The sequence below is a fragment of the Vicugna pacos genome, chromosome 2 (assembly GCF_048564905.1).
Source record: "Vicugna pacos chromosome 2, VicPac4, whole genome shotgun sequence".
NCBI lineage: Eukaryota > Metazoa > Chordata > Mammalia > Artiodactyla > Camelidae > Vicugna > Vicugna pacos.
Window position 1 is genome coordinate 111479495 of NC_132988.1, and position 22323 is coordinate 111501817.

At 38.5% G+C, this 22323-nt stretch overlaps 1 protein-coding gene and 1 long non-coding RNA gene across 4 annotated transcripts in view; both read left to right on the forward strand.

The window, feature by feature from the left end:
- LOC140688028 (uncharacterized) overlaps positions 1-3929 on the forward strand; it is a 31535-nt gene extending 27606 nt beyond the window's left edge. Inside the window, exons 3-4 of the long non-coding RNA XR_012062690.1 lie at positions 310-378; positions 2482-3929. This is a non-coding gene — a long non-coding RNA (uncharacterized lncRNA). The remainder of the gene's footprint in view (positions 1-309; positions 379-2481) is intronic.
- Positions 3930-6487: 2558 nt separating this feature from the next.
- The window catches only part of FBXL5 (F-box and leucine rich repeat protein 5), a 40633-nt gene continuing 24797 nt past the window's right edge, over positions 6488-22323 (forward strand). The window contains exons 1-5 of one of the 3 annotated variants that reach the window (XM_072946058.1): positions 6488-6715; positions 14126-14341; positions 16709-16804; positions 18177-18363; positions 20217-20399. In XM_072946058.1, the coding sequence (XP_072802159.1) occupies positions 6632-6715; positions 14126-14341; positions 16709-16804; positions 18177-18363; positions 20217-20399 (766 nt within the window). In that variant the 5' untranslated portion in view covers positions 6488-6631. Of the gene's footprint in view, positions 6716-8030; positions 8130-14125; positions 14342-16708; positions 16805-18176; positions 18364-20216; positions 20400-22323 lie in introns of those variants that run through there. The other 2 variants (XM_072946045.1, XM_072946050.1) reach the window with 2 other exon arrangements.

Genomic DNA, 22323 nt, shown 5'->3' on the forward strand with positions numbered 1-22323 from the left:
TATCTAAACTACTTCTTTTCAAAAGGTAATCTAGGGGACTGAACTACTCTCTATTTGGACACTTACGTAGTTTGTGGTATAGCCTACACTCTTCTTTGTCACCTCTGGCTCCTTTTCAGAGGTTAATAACACATATTATGCATTTAGTTTGCTGAGATAAACTGATGACAGAGAACCGTCTTTTAATGTAAGGTTAAGTACATGTTCTAGGATGAGGAAGACAGATTTATATCCCTGATTTTCCACTGACTAGCTTTGTGATCTTGGGCAAGTCAATAATTCTAAACATTATTTTTCTTTTCCCATCAGGTAGGAAGAATAGTAAAACCTCCCACATGTAGTTGTTATGAGGATTACACATAACTCATGTCAAGCCTGGTAAGACATCAACACATCTTAATTATTGTTTTCTTCTGTCTACTTCTACCTGTGTCTTTTTCCTTTCCTTTAATCGTTCCCCGACTCTGCTGTTCCTTGTCTTTTTATTTCTGTCATATCTGTCCCTTTTTGTTTTATGCCTCTTTCTCTTATCAGCTCTTCTGTTATCCTACACACAAGTCCAAGCATTTCTTTATCTTATGCATGAGGCATCAATGAATCACCACCTTTAGGGGAGAGAGCTCCACACCTTGAAAAAAATGGCACAGTAAGTAGTATCTGTGTTCCAACCTGATGCCTTAATCTCTAAGTCAGGAATGTGCTCCAAAAATGCAAACTTGAAGTTCTGAGAATAGACACTGAGATTCACTGTGAGCACAAAGGGCCACTGAATAGGTGTGGCAGAACCCCTCCCAACTTCCTAGCAATTATTTAGACTTTAAAAAGATCTGGCCACACTGTTGGCTGGCTAGAGAGGCCTCGCCGAGGTGAAGAGGTTCCTGTGTGTGTGTCGTGCAGGAAGTGCCATAGGGGCTTGGTGTGTAAGGAATGAAACCCAGCGAGAACTCACTGGAGGCTTCCTAGGGACAAGGTGGGAAAGCCCCACGTCAGAAGGATGGGACCACGTGGCAGGAGACGAGGGCAAAGGTCTCTAGGTACAGGTACAGGAAGCACCTAGGACTCTCATTATATAACTGTGCAGTGGGGTGGGGCTTCTGAGAGACTGGACATAGCTCTGGAATTATGGCTCTAATAGCGGCTGCTGTTGATTAAACTGAAATCTTAAAAAAAAAAAAAGCCTAACTTTATTTTTCAAATGCAAAATTTAGGAAAAAATTTTGTTAAAATTTAAAGAAAAAAGTAGCTTCCCTTTCCCCCAAAGCAGCCACAGTCCCACCACCAAAAGACAGCCACCATCAATATTTTGATATATTTACTTTTAGCCCCTTTTAAATGTAGCTATAAAATATAGTTGCCATCAGATTGTTTGTAATATATTCATTTTCGTACTCTGACATTAAAAGTAAAATATGCTCATTCAAAACACTGGAAAGAATAGAAAAATATAAAGAAGGGAGGAATCACTATAATTTTTGTCACTAACAGGAGACTTACTAAGACTTTGTGTCATTTATTCCCAACCCTTTTTGTGCATTTTTATAAATTTGGTGTGGATTATACTGTACTGCAATTTTGGTCCCATTTTTTTTTTGGTTAACTTTATATCATACCCATTTCCCCAAGGGCATTCAGAACACTGTCCCTACCCTTAAAGATGCTTCTGGTCCCATTGGAAAAACGGATGTGGACCCGAGAGCAGTGCAGCAGAGAGCACAGAGGCAGAGCAGATGCACAAGGCAGAATACAGTTTTGGAATAAACATAAAATGGCTCTACTTGCAATTAACACTCTTGCTACTTGCTATACAGTCATTTTAGCATTTTTAAAGTGTTAAAAGTTATTGCCTAAATTCTTTTAAAATGCATTACCATTAACAAATTTTTATAACTGTAAGAGCAATAGGTGAACATAGTAAAATACTAGAACTGTGCCAAAAGATATGTATTTAAGAGGCATTTAACTGTTTCCCATCCTAGAACCCCTGGTCACTAATTTCTGCTGTGTTATTCTAGAAACATACACTATATCTTTTCTTTCTTTTTTTTAACACAAAGGAGAATATATTTAACAAGTGTTCTCTACATTATTTGTTTTTAGCTTGGAAAATGTTAGTTTCATTCCATATCAGCAAGCATAGATCTATCTTACGTCTTTTAACAGATGCATATTTGTCCATTGAATGAATGTACTATAATTTATTTATCTAATATCCAGCAGCCTAGTGAGGGACATCTAGTTGTTTCCAATTAATTTTGTCCCAGCGTGCAAAATATTTTATTGTATCTTTTGTTACAAGCTTTTCTTTCCAAAGTGTTATGGCCTGAATTGTGTTCTGTTCAAATTCATACACTGAAGGCCTAACACTTAGTATATGAGAATGTGACTGTATTTGGAGATAGGATCTTTAAAGATGTGATTAAGTTAAATGAGGTGGTTAGGGTGCACCTTAATACAGTCTTACTGGTGTCCTTATCCCAAAAGGAGATTAGGACATAGACACCAGACACACACAGGCACGGAGAAAAGGCCATGTGAGGACACTGCAAGAAGGTGGCCATCTGTAAGCCAAGAAGAGAGGCGTTAGAAGAAATCAAATCTGCTGACACCTTGGTGTTGGACTTCCATAACTGTGAGAAATGAAACCTTGTTCTTTACGTCTGTGATACTTTGTTATGACAGCCCCAGCAAACTAACACACACAGCAACGCATCTATAATTACATAGTAAAAACCAATGGAGAAGTAGAATTCATTGTTTAAATTTAAAGAAACAAAGTAAAAGTATGGGGCAAAATGCAGGCCTATATATATTTCATTTTCTTAGGTCCATGTGGGTATAAAGTATCCGAAAGGAAAATGAAAAAAAAATGTAGCATCTGGCATCAAATTTCAGTTCAGCGGCTATCTTTTCTTTTAATAAGGCCATCATCCCTGCTAAAAGCTTTACTCCTAAATCCACCTAGCCTGCCACCGCACTTGCTGATTGGCTGTTTTGGCTGATGGTAAGGATCAGCCTCTGGTACTGAGTCAGGACCGGGACACCAGCTGTTGGGGATAGCAACATCTTTTCACTGCTTGCTTTCACAGCTAACAATGACAGGGAGAAGTGCTGTCACGTACTCAGCTAAAGAGAGTTAAATATAAATGTCTTGGAACTGACTTCCCCTGACCAATACCACTTTCCACGGCCCTCAAAACTAGGGTTGGGAGATACCAGTAAAGAGGCCTAGTGTCATCATATATTTAGATCCCCAGGGAATGATCTGGCATTTTGTTTTTACCCTGCTACCACGCTGTTTTTCACAGAGAATGAGAGCAGGAAAGAAGGAATTGCCGGCCCACCAGGCACTATGCAATGTGGATTTTTCACTGTTCTGTTCGTATGCCTTAACCAGTCTCCTTGTTACCCACAGCTAGATGTCTGTCAGAGTTCCTTTGCTGTTATATACCAGAAGAAATCATAAAGGCACGATTAAAACGACAACCTTGGCCTTGATAACAGCTCCTCACCTGCTGTAGTTGCGGTCACCCATAAAAACGATACTACACTGCTCAGTGTCGCCTTTCTGGGGCTAAAGTTTAATGTAAATCAATCATTTATTCTGGATAGATCAGGTGATTAATTATTACCTTCCTCAGTATATGGAGCAAATGTTAATAGCTTCTTCTGAAGGGAAGAATGACCCCCAGGACTTTTTTTTATTATTATTACTTTATTCCTATCATTTTGTCATCTCAAATTCCCTGAAATGGCCAGAGTCCAAAGTGGCTGTTACTACTGTTCAGCTGACCACACAGTTTCAAATTCTTGGTCACAGTGAAACTGTGTGTGGATGGAGTTTTTGTTGCTGTTATTGTTAAACATCTACTTAATGGACACTGGTGAACGACATGGACACAAATAGCTATTGGGAAATAAAACATGGTGTATTAAAAGTTAGTTAAAATGAGGAAATTACAGAATGCCACGAATGTCCTTCATTTCTTTTTTTTTTTTACTTAAAAAATTTACTTTGGGGGGAGGTAATTAGGTTTATTTATTTACTTATTTTCATGGGGGTACTGGGGATGGAACCCAGGACCTCATGCATGCTAAGCATGCATTTTACCACTGAGCTATGCCCTCCCCCCTTATTCCTTCTTTCTTTTTTCAACAAATATTGAGTGCTAAGTTTAAGTATGATAGGCATTGTTCAACCACTGAGGCTAAAACAATGTGCCTGTTCTCTTGGAGCTCATTGCTCTGTATAGCTGGTTCTGAGGTCTAGATCGCCATTCCAAGACAGCTAGAGTGGCAGATCAGAATGAAGTAAAGAAATAGAGGGGAAACAAGGAAACATCCTCTGGGGGATATTTAAAGTTATAGAGGCAAAGCCACAGTGAAACAGCAGTTTAAAAATAAAGGAAAAAGGGAAAGAGGATGAGAGAGAAAGACAGATATCAAGATTTTATCTCTATTCTAGTACTTAACAGGAATACTATTATTCCTGTTTCTAGGGCAGACTGTGTGTAAACCATCATCTGACTCCCACACAACTAACACTGCACCTGGGAGGGTGTTACCAGACCTAGATTCATATGGCCTGATTACTCACTAATTTGTGGGATGCCAGGCAATTACCAGAATGCCTTTAAGACTTGATTCTCCTATAGGACGACCTCACAGAGTTATTTAATAATGACAGTTTACAGACAGTACTCACTAGGTGCTAGGTACTATTATAAATAATCCAAATGTATGAACTATCTTAATCCTTGTAACAATCCTGTGAGGTAGGTATTGGCCTTCACTCAGACTTAAAACAAAACACCATAGACTGGGTGGCTTATAAACAGCTGAAATGTATTTGTCATAGTCGTAGAGGTTAGAAGTCCAAGATCAGAGTGTCAGCATGGTGAGGGCCAGACTGTTGATTTCTCCTTATGTCCTCACATGGGAAAAAGCAGAAGGGAGGCACATTTTTTTGGGATTCTTATAAAGGCACCAATCCATTATTAGGGTTTTACTTTTATGACCTCATGATCCTAATGATCTCCCAAAGGCCAACCTCCTAATAAGATCACATGGGGGGGTAAGGTTTCAACATACGAATTTGAGGGGGGACACAAGCACTTAGTTCATAGCAGTATTAACCCCATTTTATGTATGAGGAAACTGAGGCACAGAGAAGTCACAAAGCTTGCACGAGATCATACATGTAGTGTCTGGCAAACCAGGAGTCCAACTTCGTCTCCAATCTGTGCTTTTAAACACTGCTCATACAGCTGCCAATAAATGGCACACAGTAACATTAGAAATAAACCAGTGCGTTCTTGTTACCTCCTACTCCGTCACTGATTGAAAATTTATTGAACCTCTATGTTTTCATGGAAATGTGATAGATATTAGGGATATAAGGGGTGAACAGAATCTATCTGGCTTTTGCTCCTCTGGAGTTTATCGTTATTAAGCAAATCATATAACCCTTCCCGGGTTCTCAGTCTTCCCCGTTCTCTCTCATTTCTGTGTGTCCATTAATCCTCCAACCAACCAGTCCAGGCTTGATCCAGACCATCAGAGCCCATAACAGTATCTTCCTAGGTGTCTGGAGGCTGGGGCAGGGACCAAATGACCTGTGAGGAAGACACAGACTAACGTTTCTCTTGGCAGTGACCTTGTTTAAGTCTGCTCGGCTTAAAATGGAGGGTTGTGTACCGAGGTTCTTTTCCCGCACTATTTTTCTGTGATTACTCATCCTCCTCCCCAGCACCTACGGCCTTTCTGACACTCCTGACCCGGCGTCCCTGTGCTGGGGTACATTTTTCCCGCCTGCCCATCCCCAGGAGCCATCTTCCCCTCCTTGGAGTCTCCAGAATTCCACGCGGCCCTTCCCCCTCGCCCGCCCGCGAGGAGATGCGTGGTTCCCGCCCAGCCCTCAGCCCCAGGCTCCGCGCCCGCCCCGAGCCCGGGGGCCGCCATTGTCTGGTCCTGTCACGCGTCCCCGTGTTCCCTGCGGGTTGCAAGCTCTTGGATCGCCCAGTCCTGGTTCCCACAGTCGCCGGGGCGCCTGACCAGCGGGCGAGGAGGTCGGCGCTCGGGCCCGCGTCCACCTCTGGCACGGAGAATGGCTGGGAGGCGAAGGGCGGCTCGGGGGGACCCACGGCGAAGTCGCCCAGGCGAACAGGGCGGCCCGGCCCGCGGCGCTCAGGCAGCGCTCTCGGCCCGACCGCGGCCATTGTACTCGGCCGCCTCGGCTTCAAGGCCTGGTTGGCGTAGCGGCCGCGAGAGACACGCTGACAGCGCCCCTAAAACGACACCCCCTCCCCGCGGACAAGGTTTTATGTTGTGAAACATAACAAGGAAGCAAACAGGGAAAAGAACTGGCTTCTTTTTCCGCCGCATGAGGAGGACGAGGAACGAGAAAACTGGAGGTGGGAGGTGAAAGCGCAACCTCTGCCGCGCGCCGGTCACGTGGGCCGTGGGGACCGCATGGCGGCGGCTCGCGCGCCCCCGCGTCCGGGCTGGTCCGGCAGCCCGGGCGCGCGCGCCGACGGGGCGGGCGCATGCGCAGGGGGGCGCGCCGCCTCTGCCCCGCGGCGAGGGTGTCTATGGAGAGGCGGCGGCGGCTGCTGCTGAGGCGGAGGCAGTGGCGATGGCGCCGTTCCCCGAAGAAGTGGATGTCTTCACCGCCCCACACTGGCGGATGAAGCAGCTGGTGGGGCTCTACTGCGACAAGGTAACGGTGTGCGGGGCCGCTGGCTCCGGACAGCGGGGAGGAGCGAGCCGGGTCCCTGGGCGGCAGGGCCTGCGCCGCGCCCGCAGCCCCCGGGGGCCGCGCCGCGCGAATTGCTGCCTGCGCAGCTGTCAGCGCCGCGCTCGCTCCTCCGCACCTTCCCCGGGAGCCCGCGTCCCCGCCGGGCGGGCGGCTTCGGACGTGCCCTCGGGGCTCGCGGCGCGGCCCCTTCCCGGTGGCGTCCTACTGGCCAGGGGCCTGGCAGCCCTTCGCCCTCGGGCGGGCTCCCCGCGGCCCCGCCCGGCCTCCCGCCCCAGGCCTCCCCACGCCTCTGCCCCCAGAGGAGAGGGGCCCCTCCACACCCCACCGGCCTTCGGGGACCCCGGGCCGGTCACCTCGGTGGCTTCCTTTCCGCTTGAGGCAGGTCGTTTCTACAGTTGTCCCCGCCTCCTGCATCAGCACTGCCCCCGCCCTCCCCCTGCCTGTTTTGGGGCTCCCCGAGTCTGTTACTCAAACCCATCCATCCTTCTTCTGAACCTCTGGCTTGCTGCCTGGCCCAACAGGCAGCTTCTCCTAACAGCTCTCTGCCTATTTTACGCCCCAGCTTTTTCACTGGTTTGATTTGGGAAAAAAACTCAGGTCTCTTGAGAACCCTCACTCTTCATTTGCGATTATCTTTTCTTTGCAAATTGTATTGTCTGGAGCCTTTACTCGATGTAGATTTTGTTACAACGCAGCTCTTCTCTGTTGGAATTCTTTACTGGACTCCAATGAAAGGGGCCTCGGAAAAAGTTGGTTTAACTGCGAGAACCTTTTTGCACCCTTAATTGGCGCAGCATAAGCTGAAAAAGCACTTTTGTGGAGATAATTTAGGGCCTTAGTTTAGGGCCTTTTTGCTAATGATTTAAAAACATTTCTGTCAAAAGTTTATGTTGGGGGAAGTCCACATACGGATATCCTGAGAACTTTGGGCAATTCTGTTTCATGTAGAAGTGCCAAGCAAAAAACAAAGCACTCTTTATTAAGCATAGAAATCAACTTTGGTGAACTTTCAGAAATTACATAGCATTAAGGAGAATCACTGTTGAGAGAAAAGAGATGTACTTGCAGCCCAGTGAGGTCTGGGTTGGAGGATGCCCAAAGTCTTCAGTGCTAGGCCACACTTAAAAAGCACCCACAACCGTCTTTTCCCTGTCTCCATTTTGAAGATTAAAAACACCCGGTTCAGATACAGGTTTAAATACCAGGGCAGTCTAGGACAGTGGTTCTCAACTTTGCTCATGAGAATCATCCGAAAGCTGTTAAAATCAGGGCCTCTGAGGGAGGGACCCAGACATCGAGTGTAATTTAAAGCTCCCCAGGTTAGTCCAGTGTGCGGCCAAAAGGGAGAAACATCCAGGAGAAACACAACAAATGGGTAAGCCGTGTAACTCTGGATTTTTGACTTCACTTACTATATAGCATTTTCATCTGTTCTGGCTTTTGGACTTAGTTATTCTGATAATATCTTTTAATTGCAGGATAAAAATTGCAGGAAAAAAATGGGAAGGTGTTTTACTTTCTCAAATTGAAAAGGGAAAGTTAAAGAGGAGTAATAGAATCCGAGGTCCTTTCTTCAGTTCAGAGAGGTAGTCCAAGGATCACCCAAAATTGTTAGGAAAGTTTTGGTGCCTATGTACGTTTTTCTAGGGGGTCTGTGACTTTCATTAGATTTCCAAATGATTGTGACTTGATTCTCCCAAAATAGTTAAAAATCATAACTTTACTTAGTTACATGCTAGCCTGACCAGCCCTATTTAAAAAATTTGAAGAAGTCAGGTACTAATTGTGTGTGTCATTACCTGGTGATTGAAAATGTTAGATCATACTTTGAAAATACAGTGCCGTTTTTAAAAACAACATCTGAGTCAAATAAGTTTCTTTTCAGGAGTTAAATGTCTGCTCTTGAAATAACTAAGAAAGCATTTTCAGTTTGCCGTAACAGAAGTTAAAATTATCACATAATTTGAATTAATTAGATGTAGTAAATGAGATTGTTGTGTATGTTTATCAAGATTAAAAGTCCAGTTTTCTGAACTGTGAATCAGAGGCCAAGGTGAGTTAGGGGAAAAAAAAAACTGCATAGGAATTCTATATCCAGATTTCTTCCTGATACTAATAGTTGGTAGAAATCTCTCCTGGGACAGCCTTTGGGAGATAGAGGGGAAAAAAACGTATTTCATGATGGCTGAATTGTCTTAAAGGACTATTTGTTTTTATTCATTGGTCATCTTAGTTTTTGCCTTTGTCATCTTTTGGTTGTACAGACAATAGATACCGAACCCGAGCAGCATGTAGTAAAACTTTACAAAATGTGTTATTTCACTATGTTCTAAATGTTGACTCTGAATGCCCAGTTATTATAAAGATGTCAGTTTTATTTCCAGTATTGACTTTTTCAAGTACAATGTATTTTAGAAACATCCATTTATTAGCATCAATTCAGTTATTTACGTGCTTCGTGCTTCGATTAGTTTACTAAGAATAATTTATTCTGAAGTTGTAGGCCATTTTAAATATGCTATATAATACCTAATTTAATAGTTTGCTCATGGATTCCCCCTTACATTTATAAAACGTTTTATGGAAAGAGTTTTCAGACAATAGTCCTTTGAGGTAGATAAAGGCAGGGGTATTTCTGCTTTATAGCTGGGTATTTGTAGGCCTTGGTTAGCTAGACCAAGTTGACATAAGCAGTGCTGGACCCGGATGGCACCCCATGTCAGGATCATGATTCTTAGCTTAATTTTCTTTGTATGAAACCAGAGTAGTTTCTGACAGAATTTTTCTTGTTGATAATCTGTTGTTCACTGACCTTCCAAATTGGGATGTTTTTTAGGGAATATTTACATTGGATGACATCCTTTTTCCAGCTTATTTCAATTCCTCAGTTTTTCCTCAAATCCTCAAAACTTAACATTAATTCTGCTAGTGAGCGTGGAGTTTCTGCTGTCAATTGTGCTGTAGTAGCTTGTATTGGTGGTGTGAAATGTGGTTCCTTTCTTAAGGAGTTTACAATTTTAACATTTGTGCTAGGATGGAAATCTAAATGCCGTATGGTGGGAGCGAAGGGAAGTACGTGGTCAGCTCTACGTTAAAGCATCAGGAGTAGTCTTAACAGTGTGTTTGAACTCATTTCTCGAAACAAAGTAGGTGGTGGTTTTAAGGATGTGCTTAGTACAGATTCCCAGACTTATACATAAACCACTTATACAGAGTTCAAGGGCTGGAGGCTTTATCGAGTGTCCAAGTTTTTCAGGTAAGAATATTAACAGTGCCACCTGCTTTATCATTGTATAAAAATAGAACATTTTATGACCAAAACCCTAGAGAGGAAATGGCTGAGAATAATTTGAATAGATTATTTTTAAAAAATTGAATGAATATAGGTTTATGAAGAATTCATTTAGTTTTCCTGTTTCTTTGCATACCTGTAAAAACTGTTATTGACTAGCATTGAGAGAGTTGATTTATTGGAGAGAATGCTGAATTGAGAGCTGGGGAGGAAGGGAAAAGGAATTTAATGAGTTCTTACTACGTGCTTATTTATTTCTTTTAATCCTCACAAGAGTGCTGTGTGGCAAGTATTATCTCTGATTTACAGAGGAGACAGACATGGTGGTTAACTAACTTACCCAACTCACTCACCTAGTAATTAGGGGAGCCTGAATTTTAATCTTTAGGATTTTTTCTCTTTCTGAAGCTCCTGTTTTTTGCATTACGTTAATGGTTCTGCTGCTTATTACTAGCTGTATGATTTTATGCAAAACATTTCACCTGTGGATCATGGTTTTTTCTGTCTGTAAATTAAAGCTAGTTTGAGCATATCAGTTTTAAGGTTTTCTTCATTGAGTGTAAATCTCCCTTGATGAAAAATGAAAGCACTGGCTGAGAAGATAAAAAAAATAAAAACTTGTTTGTGGTAATAGTAATTGAATTTTTGTTATGTTTTTTCCTGTCTGTTTTTGAACTTAATATTTAATATTAGTCTTCAAGTGACACATAACTTTTCAAATCAGTTTGAAGCCATGCTGTAGGTATGATTTTAAGTTGCAGAATATCTGAGACAGAAAGTTTACAGATTCTTTTATAATATAGGAAGTAGCATGTTACTGTTTTTGAGTATACGTTTCCTGTTGTACATAGGTTCTTTGTTGAATTAGCCAGGCATCAGAGGATACAAACTTATAGGTCACTTAGGAACTTTTATATCCTACTGTAGAACAATATTTTTCAAAGTGTGTGCTATTGTCTATTTGTGGGTCATGGAATTAATTTTATGGGTCAGAAATAGCGTTAAAAGTGAAATGGAAAAGTAAATAATAGAATACATCATGGATTAGGGAGGGAAATACTGTTTCCTGAAATTTGTTAGAAGTGTTGTGATGTGTATGTGTCTGGGTTGTGCTGTATTTCATACTAAAGGTCATGGTTAAACATGCTTGAAAAAACACTTCTTTAGGGCAGCATTTCTCAACTGCAGCACTGTTGACATTTTGGGCCAGATGACTCTTTGCTGTGAGGGCTGTCACCTGCATTTTAGGGTGTTTAGTGGATCCCTGCCATTCACCCACTAAGATGCCAGTAGCACTTCTACAGTGGCAACAACTAAGAGACAAACAATTAAAAAAAAAAAACGATTCATATGAGCAGATTTTTTTAAAAGTTAAATTGTATATGCTCAGGTTATTCTTTTCACTGCTAAATTTACTGACTTTAGGTACCTGGTTAAAAACAGCTGTTGAACTGGAGAAAAACTGAGTAGGGTAAGGACTTCTAGTGATAGTTTTATTTGGGCTAGATATAGAAATAACAGAAAAGCCTAAGTAGACTTATATAGGTTACATTCTGTGTTCTTTAAACATATTAATTTACTCAATCACCACAAGAACTTTATGAAGTAGTTTTATTAATCTTATTTTACAGATAAGAAGCTGAGTGAGGTACAGAGTAACTTAGTGACTTGCTGGCAGAGATGGATTCACACCCCAGCAGTCTGGCTCCAAAGTCAGCATTTTTAACCACTCTGCCTGGTTGACTCTGTGTATAACAGAGTCCTTTTGTCTGTCTAATTTGGTTCTCAGTCTGTAGCATGAACCAGGTCTTTGCCTTAACTTTTATTATATCTGAAAGATTTTCTAATAGTCCGGTGAGAATATTTATAAAACTTCTTACATGTCTTTTAAGATGTTATTTTCCATAACTCACATGAGAGCATTATTTACTTTTTTGCCATGCTTTTGTTTTTAAAAATTTTATAGCTATTAGTAATACTTTCAAAATCTATCTTTTATTTCCAGTTAGACTTATTTTTATTTTTTTTAAATAAAATGACACATAATAGTATTTCCTGAGATGAGCCACTAGGGAATTTTGTTGTGATTTTTGTGTGGCATTTCTTAAGATAACATTTGCAGCATCGGTTTAACCAAATCTGTCTTGTCGTTGTTTTTGTGTGGCTCAGGAGCTAAGACTATTTTTTACATTTTTAAGTAGTTCGAAAAAATCAAAACAATAATATATTATGACATGTGAAAATTAAATGAAATTAAAATTTTGAATAAAATTTCATTTATACTCATTCATATGACTGCTTTTGTGCTAAAACAGCTGAATTAAATAGTTGCTGCAGACAGTATGCCCCACAAAACGTAAAATACTTAGTATCTGGCCCTTTACAGAAAAAGTTGCCAACCCCTGTTCTAGATAATTTACTTACTGGGGTTCCTATTCATTGTCCTGTTTCCAGTCACTAGAATGTGAGCTCCATAAAGGCAGAGATGTCTGTTTTGTTCACAAAAGTATACCAAGTACCAGAAACAGTGCCTGGCTCATAATAGCTGCTCATTAAATAGTTGAATGGAGTAAAAAAATGCATTAATTTATAAAAATGAATGACTAATTTTCAAAATAATGATAGCTAATATTTATTAAGCACCAATTCATTTTAATCTCACAGCAGCCATGTGAAGTACCAGTGGTGTTATTCCCATTTAACACCAAGAAGAAACTAAGACATTTAGGGAGAAAAGTAACTTACCCAGGGTTACACAGCTAAATAAATACTAGGACTGGAACCTAACCTCAGAGAATTTGGCTGTAGGTCTGGCTTTCTATAAATAACTCTTAATACCTAATCCATACTGCCTTATACAGAAAATACTTATCTATCATATATTACGTATTATATACTATAATATGTAGTAGAATAGTTTTGCTTTCGGAGTTTGTCTTTTTGATACTTTGTCACGAGCCTACTATTCCTACCTGGAACAGACAGGCAGTTAAGACAGGTTAGACTCTGCTTCATTTTAGGAATCCTAGATCAGACTTTGCAGAGCAGTCTAGGAAGTTGGTGTTAGTAGCTTCTCCTCCATTTACTGTCTCTTGTTTTTTAACCTAATCAGATTTTCCCTCTTAAAGTGAATTTTGAAACTGGAATTGACATAATAGAAGGTAGATTTAATGTGGCAGTGGAGGTAATGGAAGGTTTGGGTTTACTTTGAACTTCAGCTTGAATCGAGCTTCTTGATAATATGTATGCTTTAAACATGAGAATTTAGTTTGACAGTAAATGTAAAAAGTAAAAGTTACATCAGAATAGTCATTTTCTCTTGTTGAATAGTAGAATTAGGGAAGATGACACTGTGTGTATTTCTTTGTATTTTCGTTGAGTTTGGTCTTTCCTTCAGGTGCGTTTGCTTTCTTATGGCCTGATGTGCCAGGTTTCACGTTGCACTGTTGCAGTGCTTCCACACCAAAAAAGTACACGACTCCTTATATAAACTGCCAAGTGTTTATCCTGGTTTTCTTTAAAAAATAAATTACTCCCCTGAAATTATCTAGTAATATTCTAATAGCTCAATGTTTTATAATTATTTTCTGAACAGATCAGATGCCTCTTGATATTAATATTTAAACAAACTATAATAGAATGTTTCTGAATTTTTTACATGGTAAAAATAGTGTAGTAGCATAAAGCACATTTTAAACAGAGGAAAAAGCACATCACATTATCCTAACATAACTCTTTTAATGTTTACCTACAACTCTATGGAGTGTCTATATTTAGTATACAGATAATGGAATTTTAGATTTTTGATGGAGTCTGGTTTAATCCCTTTTATATAAAGAAACCATGCTATTTGTTGGTGCATATGTTCCTTCCTTCAGAATTCAAACCAGCATTCCTGGCCTGGGGCCCTTTTTATTACAGCATCATAACTTCTTAGTTTATGAATTTCCTTCCCTACTTTGACCAATTGTAAGGGAGATACTTTGCTATATACAAAACTAAATAGGAATGCATTTGAATATTTCTTACTGGTGCATATTTACATGTACGTATTATGCCTTTTTTAAATTTTTATACAGCTTTCTAAAACCAACTTCTCCAACAACAACGATTTCCGTGCTCTTCTGCAGTCTCTGTATGCTACTTTTAAGGAGTTCAAAATGCATGAGCAGATTGAAAACGAATACATTATTGGTTTGCTTCAGCAACGCAGCCAGACCATTTATAATGTGCATTCTGACAATAAACTCTCTGAGATGCTTAGCCTCTTTGAAAAGGGTTTGAAGAATGTTAAGGTGAGTTGCATGAACGAGTATTTATGAGAACTTGTGCTGTCTTCTGATATGTCATTGGCAAAACTTGTTAGCATTTTCTAGTAAATGATGTTATGTTAAAGAAAGAAAAATTACTCTGATACTTGTTAAAGATGGTAGGGAAGACTTTATTAAAGGGATTACTACAGTGGGGTTTTGCAGAGAGAGATGGGCTTAACTGTGAATATGACAAGGACAAGTGGGGATTTATAGCCAGAAAGCAGGGTGAGGGTCAGGAAAATTGCTAATAGGAAGCATCAAGGCTGGGCGATTCTTGCAAGACTGACTTGCTGCCTTTTGCGGAAGGCAGACCAAGGTGGTAAGATATTCAGAGCAGGTAGATACTGAGGGTTATCAGATGACAAGGTTGGGGAGAGGGGTTGATAGACTGGTTAGGATGATTTTTTGCTAAAACTGGACCAAGTGGGCCAGGGACAGAGCTCAAGGTTGGGGCCTACTTGACAAAAAGACTCAGTGGAGCCTCACTGAGTTTTGATGAGAATCTTTATCAGTTACCACTTTGTTACTCTATACAAAATTTAATCATGAATGCTACTCCCCAAATCTTAAAGGTGTTGTTCTAAGTTGAAATTTTAATTACTTAAAATTTTTAAATTTCTGATAACATTTGCTGAACTCTTAAAAGAAAGCGGTAGTAAATGCAGTCACTGGTGACTAAAGGTAAAATTGTTACTTAGAATGAACATAGTTTAGGATACTAGTGTAGAAAAATTTTCCTATTGTATTTACATATTATGGGCTATTTGAAGTTTGATCTTCGTTTGTCCCCTGTTTGACTTGGTGAAGCATAGATGTAAGTTGCAACTCTCTCAAACCACCACACACTTTTAATTTATAGATTTGTGTTCAAGAAAGACTGTTCTGCATCAGGGAAGAGGATGGACTGAAGGAAGGAAAAGACTCAAGCAGGAAGATTGTTATAAAAAATTATTGTAGTCTCTGGAAAAATACACAATAGCTACTTGGTGGGGAGTTGGGAGATTGAGTAGGGATAGGCTGATGGGAGGGAAGATGGTATTGGGAGATTCACTTTTCATTAAATACTCCTTTATGCTCTTTGAATTTTATAACATGTTCACGTATTATCTAGTCAGTAAAATGATTAAAATCTGAACTAAAGTAATGACTAGTGGAGAGTGGGAGAGGGGACAGACTTGAGAATAATGTAGGATATAACATTGATAGAAAGCAGTGCTTGTCTGTAAAGGGGAGAGGAATGGAGAATGAGAAAAGAAATAGAGTTGAGCCAGACTTTCTACGGAATATGAAAGAGGCTGGGGGAATAAAAAGATCCATAATGAACAGATTGGGTTGGAACTGCCTGTGCAGTCCAGGTGGACGTATATTAATAGGAGGAGGCATAGTCGGGCTTTCAGGTTAGAATGGTAGTTCGGAAAGCAAAATTGATACTTATTAGCATGTAAGTAGCAATAGAGACCACTTGGTTATGCTTAGGGAAAACGTGTCAAATCCTAAGAGACTAGGACATTGGCTAGGCTATCGGGAAGTAGCTGAATAAATTAGTTCAAAAAGGAAGAGACTAGAGAGGACTCAGCAGGAATGAAATATTCCCATATTAAAAAAAATTTTATTATTTTGTAAATTTTCCACATGTATTCAGTTGAGAGGGCTGATAGAGGAGCGGTGGATAAGTTACAGGGAGATATGATCTTAGTTTGTATGAGGAAGAACTTTTCAGCTGTTACCCACAATTAGTCATTTTTGAAGTGTATATGGTCTTCTGAAGGATAATGTAACAGGTATTAATTGTTTAGTGGAGGAGACACCAGGTGACCTTAAAGGGATTCTGTAATGATATAGTCCAGTAGGCCTTTAAGGGCTGCTCTGAAGTATAAGAAAACTGACACGTGGAATTGTGTAAATACATTAGAAGTCAATGGAAGCTTTGAGCAAATACTTTTTATGACATTTTTTAAAAGTATGAGATCACCTGACTAAAGGAGTTCAAGTTTCCTTTAAAAGATGTTTTAAGGACATCTTTTATACTTAGAAAAGTGCAGAGACCACTTTGCTGTTTGCTAGTCTAATGTTTTTCCTGAGGTTTCATGTTACATTTTAAACTGAATTCCTAGGACCAGATACAGTATAAATAATGAACCAATTTTTTTTACTCAAAAATTTTATTTTTTATTGGAGTGTAATTGATTTACAATGTTAGTCTCAGGTGTACAGCAAAGCAGTTCAGTTATACATATAAACATATATATCTGTATCTGTTATATGTATATATAGCTGTCTGTCTTCAGATACTTTTCCATTATAGTTATCAGCATTTTTATAGAGTACAGTTTTTTTGTTTGTTTGCAGAATGAATATGAGCAGTTAAATTATGCAAAACAGCTGAAAGAAAGATTGGAGGCTTTTACAAGAGATTTTCTTCCTCACATGAAAGAGGAAGAGGAGGTAAGCATATTTCTTCCCCTTGTGATTTTGATTTATAAAATTAAAAAAAATGTTATTTCGCCTTTGATTCTTCAAAATAATGTATAGGAAGATGGACTTCTAGTTCATTTTAGGAAATGAAGAAAAACCCAAGGAAAAAGAGTTCATTTTGTCCCCTTAGAGAGTTTGTTGCTTTCCATTGAATGAGTGATTTAATTCATTTACTCAACAAATACTTATGTTGTTATGTGGATGGCACTGTTAATAACTTTTTATGCAATCCTACTGTCTTTCCTGAACCTTTAGAAGATTCTTTGAACTTTTTTCTGTTTTATTTCTTTTTTAAAAGATTCTTTAAACTTTTTAATGTTTTCCTGTATTTTCATATTAAGTTTAAAGAATTTTTAGTGGTTTTTTTAGGAGTAGATTTTTGTAATTAAGTGGTGGTGTTAAATTTATCAGCCTTACACCTAGTGCACACGTATTAGGATATCACTGAATGGATTAGCAAAACATTTTCTCATTCTCTTCTTTCTCTAAAGTGGGATGAATATCAGGGTGAGGAATAGAGAAAATACTTTATGAGAAACTTGATTCTTGTTCAGCTGGAAATCAGTTATTATAGTGATTCTCAGTATAATAAGGCTTCACCTTGTAATCAGATTGCTATTTAGAAAAATCTCCTTTTAATTAAGCCCTTTCCAGACCAGTTAAATCAGGTGAGAGATATTGACATGGGTACAGTTTAAAGGCTCCCCAGGTTATTATAATATGCAAATATGCAACAGGCATTGAAACTACCAAGTTACTAGAGCAGTGTTTCTTAACCTGTGATGTATGTCAGCATTATGAAACAACAACAAAAAGCCCTTGGCTCTACCTCTTAAGATTCTAATTCTGTCAGTTAGAGGTTGGGACTAAACATCTATTTCAGAGAAGAAATCTCCCAGATAATTTTGAATAGTTGAAGGTCTTAGTAAAGCTCTGACTTTCATGATTCTAATATACTGAATACCATTCTTATGTGATGTAGAGGCCCGGTTTAGATAGAGGTCAGTTGCAGTAGCAGAAGGCAGTTAACGGACCTAAATGTCCGACCATACAGAGTGATTGAGAGTGTATGGCAAGCTCTGTACAGGAAGACCTTCTGGTTTGGATGCTTTTAAATTGTTAAGGGATTGACTTACTAACTGGAGAAGCCACAGAAAGAAGGATCTTGTGGTGTTCTTCTGTGCAGTTTTGGATAAGCTAACTTAGTGATAACAACTAAATCTTTATGTCTTGCTCTTAACATGGGCATTTGACCACACTCGAGCCATTAATAATTTAAAAAGTGTACAGTGCAACAGAACCAGTTAAGCATATTTCCTGATGAGTATTTTGTTTAATTTAGGTTTTTCAGCCCATGTTAATGGAATATTTTACCTATGAAGAGCTTAAGGATATTAAAAAGAAAGTGATTGCACAGCACTGCTCTCAGAAGGACGCCGCAGAGCTCCTCAGAGGCCTCAGCCTGTGGAATCAAGCTGAGGAGCGACAGAAGTTCTTTAAATATTCTGTGGATGAAAAATCAGATACAGGTGAGAGTCATATGTTTCGATGGCCAGGAACTTATTCATTCCAAGGCCATTTACTTCTTGTTGATAAGAACTTTATATTTTGTTTGAAGGATAATTTAAGCCATTTGTTTTCAAGTGTAGTAAATTTAATTGATAGTAGTTTCTATTTTAGAATGTAATGTTGTCTGATCATTTAGCACCTCGTATACTTGGACCATGTGCTGTATAGTGTTTCTTAAAGAAGTTTAACATGCATCATAATAGAAATAATCATTATTTTGATAGATGATAGTATCAATATTATTTATATAAATATGTAATACAGATTTTTTAGCCAATCAAAATTGAGAACTACCATATGTAGAGCACTTTTGCAGTGTCATCCTGTTTTCTGAACTCCCTTGACCACAGTGGCTGTTTCTGTTGTTCCTTGTTTTTCTCATCAGTTTTCACATTTATTTAATGCTTACAGTTTTATTTCCATCGTTCCATGTGTCATTCTCTTGGTTTAGATCCAGTAATATGCAGGGGAGTTAGTATGAGAGGCGTAGTTTTTCTGTGTATAGTCACTTTGAGAAAACAAATGACAAATGCAAATAAAATATGCCTGCTTTTTTTCTTAATAGACTACTTCCTCATTTTTAGTTTAATTTATCTTTGATAACTTTGCCTTTTAAATGACATCCTTAAATCTTTTGCTTTTGCTAGATGAGCAGTAGCAATGACATTCCTGTTAAAATTACTTGAAAGTCTTTGGAATCAGTCCTTTTATTTTTATTTAACAAAGTAGATGAGATGCATGTTGAAACAAAGCTGTTTTTATATATTAAGCTGTATAATTAAATCCATAAAGCTTGTGTGCTTCACTCTGAAATGCAGCTTGTGTCTTAGACACCAAGCCAAGACCTATCGTGTCTGGTTTAATTTGAATTATAACATGGGATTTAAAAGCATCACACATTTAATTTTCCCACTCCTTCAAAGTAAATTATAGCTGTATTATGTTTAAAATATTTGCCATTTGAAAGGGTTGGGTTAAAGTAATTTGATCATAGCGTTACTATATTAAAATTGCTTTGTGAAGACAAATCCAGTATATAAGGTACTCAAATTTTTAGTTCCTTAATAATGAATCTTTAAATATTCTTTATTGTACACCTCATTTGCACTTCTCCTTCAGAAAATTGCTTCTGAAATAATACGTTACAGGAAATTGGATATCCAGTGAGTGTTTTCAATAATAGTTATTGACAAAAGATTCCTGATACATGTACACCAGCATTAGTAATATTTACATTACATTGTCCCAGCTGACTCAAGTGGGGGATAAGTAGGTTAAGACATGAAAAGGTTAAAAGAGGTCAGACTTCACAGAGCTCTTATGTGAAATGTGAAAATAAAAGAGGAAACACAAGGAAGATACTGACAGAAGTTGTAGTGCATGAATGGAAAGTGTGTGAGATTTGTGTGTGTCATTAAAAATGCCTTGGAGATCTCATAACCTGGCCGACTCTGCACTTGCTGACTTAAAGCTGTATAACCTGCTGGGTTCCTTTTTCAAATGATGCCTCATGCTACAAAGCGAGTATTGTTTTCCTGTGACGCCTTTGTAAGAGGAAGTCAGTTCTGTGTTCATTATTGTAGCTCCTGCTGATGAAGTATGATTTGGGCTGTGATAGTTTAACCCTCCAGGTTCTTACCAAATTTAACATCTCCATGTTACCTCTAATCCATGTTACTTCCTTTTCACATCTTGCAAGCAGGAAGAAGTGGACTTTAGGCACTGGATTTTATTTGTAGAAATGTGATTGTAATTTCTTACTACATTTGTTCTTTATAGCCTTTAATGTTAAAGTTTTTCTTTTTTATTTCAGAAGCAGAAGTGTCAGAACAATCCACAGGTATAACCCATCTTCCTCCTGAGGTAATGCTGTCAATTTTCAGTTATCTTAATCCTCAAGAATTATGTCGATGCAGTCAAGTAAGCACTAAGTGGTCTCAGCTGGCAAAGACTGGATCACTTTGGAAACATCTTTACCCTGTTCATTGGGCCAGAGGTAGGTAAATGGGATGTTTAGTTTGTTTTAAAAATATTTCAGTCAGTTTTTTTTAAAATAAATACATACGGACATTCATAAGCAAGGCCAGGGAGGGGGACTCTTGAGAGACTGACTAGTGAGTGGGTTTCATAGTTAGATTATGTGTCTGTGTGTGCATTTTTAGGAAGCTAGCCATGCTGAAGTATTCAGGGCGAATTATGTGATATGTGCAATTTCTTTTAAAAATAATTGGGGAAGGAATGAAAATAATTGGCAGAATGTTGATAATCATTGAAGATAATGTGATGAATACGTGGGTATTTATTATGCCACTTGTTTAATGCTACTTATTTCTACTTTTGACTATGTTTAGAATATTTCATCACAAAAAGTTAAAAATACAATTAATAGGTTGTTAGAACAGCTTTAAGTAATTCAATTATTTTAAAAATACAAAATAAACTTTATAAAATTTAAAGGTGAGACATTGTGTCTCCATTTTGGTAGTGGCTCAAGATAGTGGAGTCTGTTTTTGTCTTTAGCATATTTTTTGTGATTAGTGATGCCTCATTCTATAAACTACAATTTTATATAATTTCATTGTGGTAAGTTAGTTTTACATGTAAACACTTAAAGAAAATTTTTTTTCATAAACATATAATGCAGTCACGGGATAAATAAAGCTGATACAGCATGTATTTTTCTGTCACTGAATTAAAATAATTTTTCTAGGTGAGTACCTCAAAATTCATGTAAAAGTTCTTTTTAGTTTTCTATAATTTGTCACTTTGACATGGATATATTTATTTCCCACATAATTAAGCTATGAGTCTGATTTTAAAAAGTTTTATTTTTTTATATCAATATATGGCACTTTTAGAATACACTTTTGTTAGATATTTAATATTTTTTGCATGAAGATGTTTGGAGTGTTGGGTAGATTTATATGAGCTGAATTATTATCTCATGTGGAATAAGTTTTCCTATTGTATGATAATAAAATATTAAGTGAAAAGTCAAATAAGGCAAATATGGGTATATCACATTCTTTTTTGTTTAGCTGTATTTTTGATTATGAAGAATGAATTTTTAGGAAGTAATACATAACTGGACACTATTTGAAATGATCAAATGTGATAATGCTGTGGTAGACTTCTGTGAGGTTAACCAGATCTTAAATATGCTTTTTTTTCCCCTGTTTTTAATATGCTTAAGATGTTCCAGTAAAAATGGTTTTAATTCAGTTAATTTATGGTATTTGTGTTCAATGGTTCTCAATCACAATTGATTTTACCCTCTCCAAGGGATGTTTGAAATGTCTGTGGGTGCATTTTTGTTTGTCCCATCTTGGGGGGCTTTGCTGGCATCCAGTGGGTGGAGGCCAGGGTTACTGCTAAACACCCTACAACGCGCAGGAAAGCTCTCCACAACAGGGAGCTGCTCAGCTCAGAACATCAGTGGTGGTAAGGCTGAGACACCCTAAGGTAAATGTCATGTTAGGGGTTAGGTAAATTAATTCTGCATTGTCGCTTACTTCACAATCGTGTAGTTTAATTGCAGTATATTCTCCAGGATCTTTAAATTATGGTTTAACTTTACCTTAATCTTTCCCTTGACTTCTGTTCCCACCTATTTCTGAATTGCTGGCTGATTCACTACAGAGCAGGAAGTCTTGCTTCCTTTTGTTTATTAGCTACTGTCGTGATGGGGGTGTTGCTGGACCCAGTGTGAAGCCACAGTAGGGGAAGAAGATGGGGTTGTATTCAGTTATTTCTAAAATTGCATGTTAAGACGGTAATTATCTTTCATAGTTCTTTTTGGCATGTCTGAAATTGAATTCTGTGTTTTTAAGTGTAATTTTTTAAAGCCACAATTGAATATTTCTAGCAATATTGGCCTATTGCCTGGGGCTCATGTATGCAGAGGTTTTTTGTTATAAGTA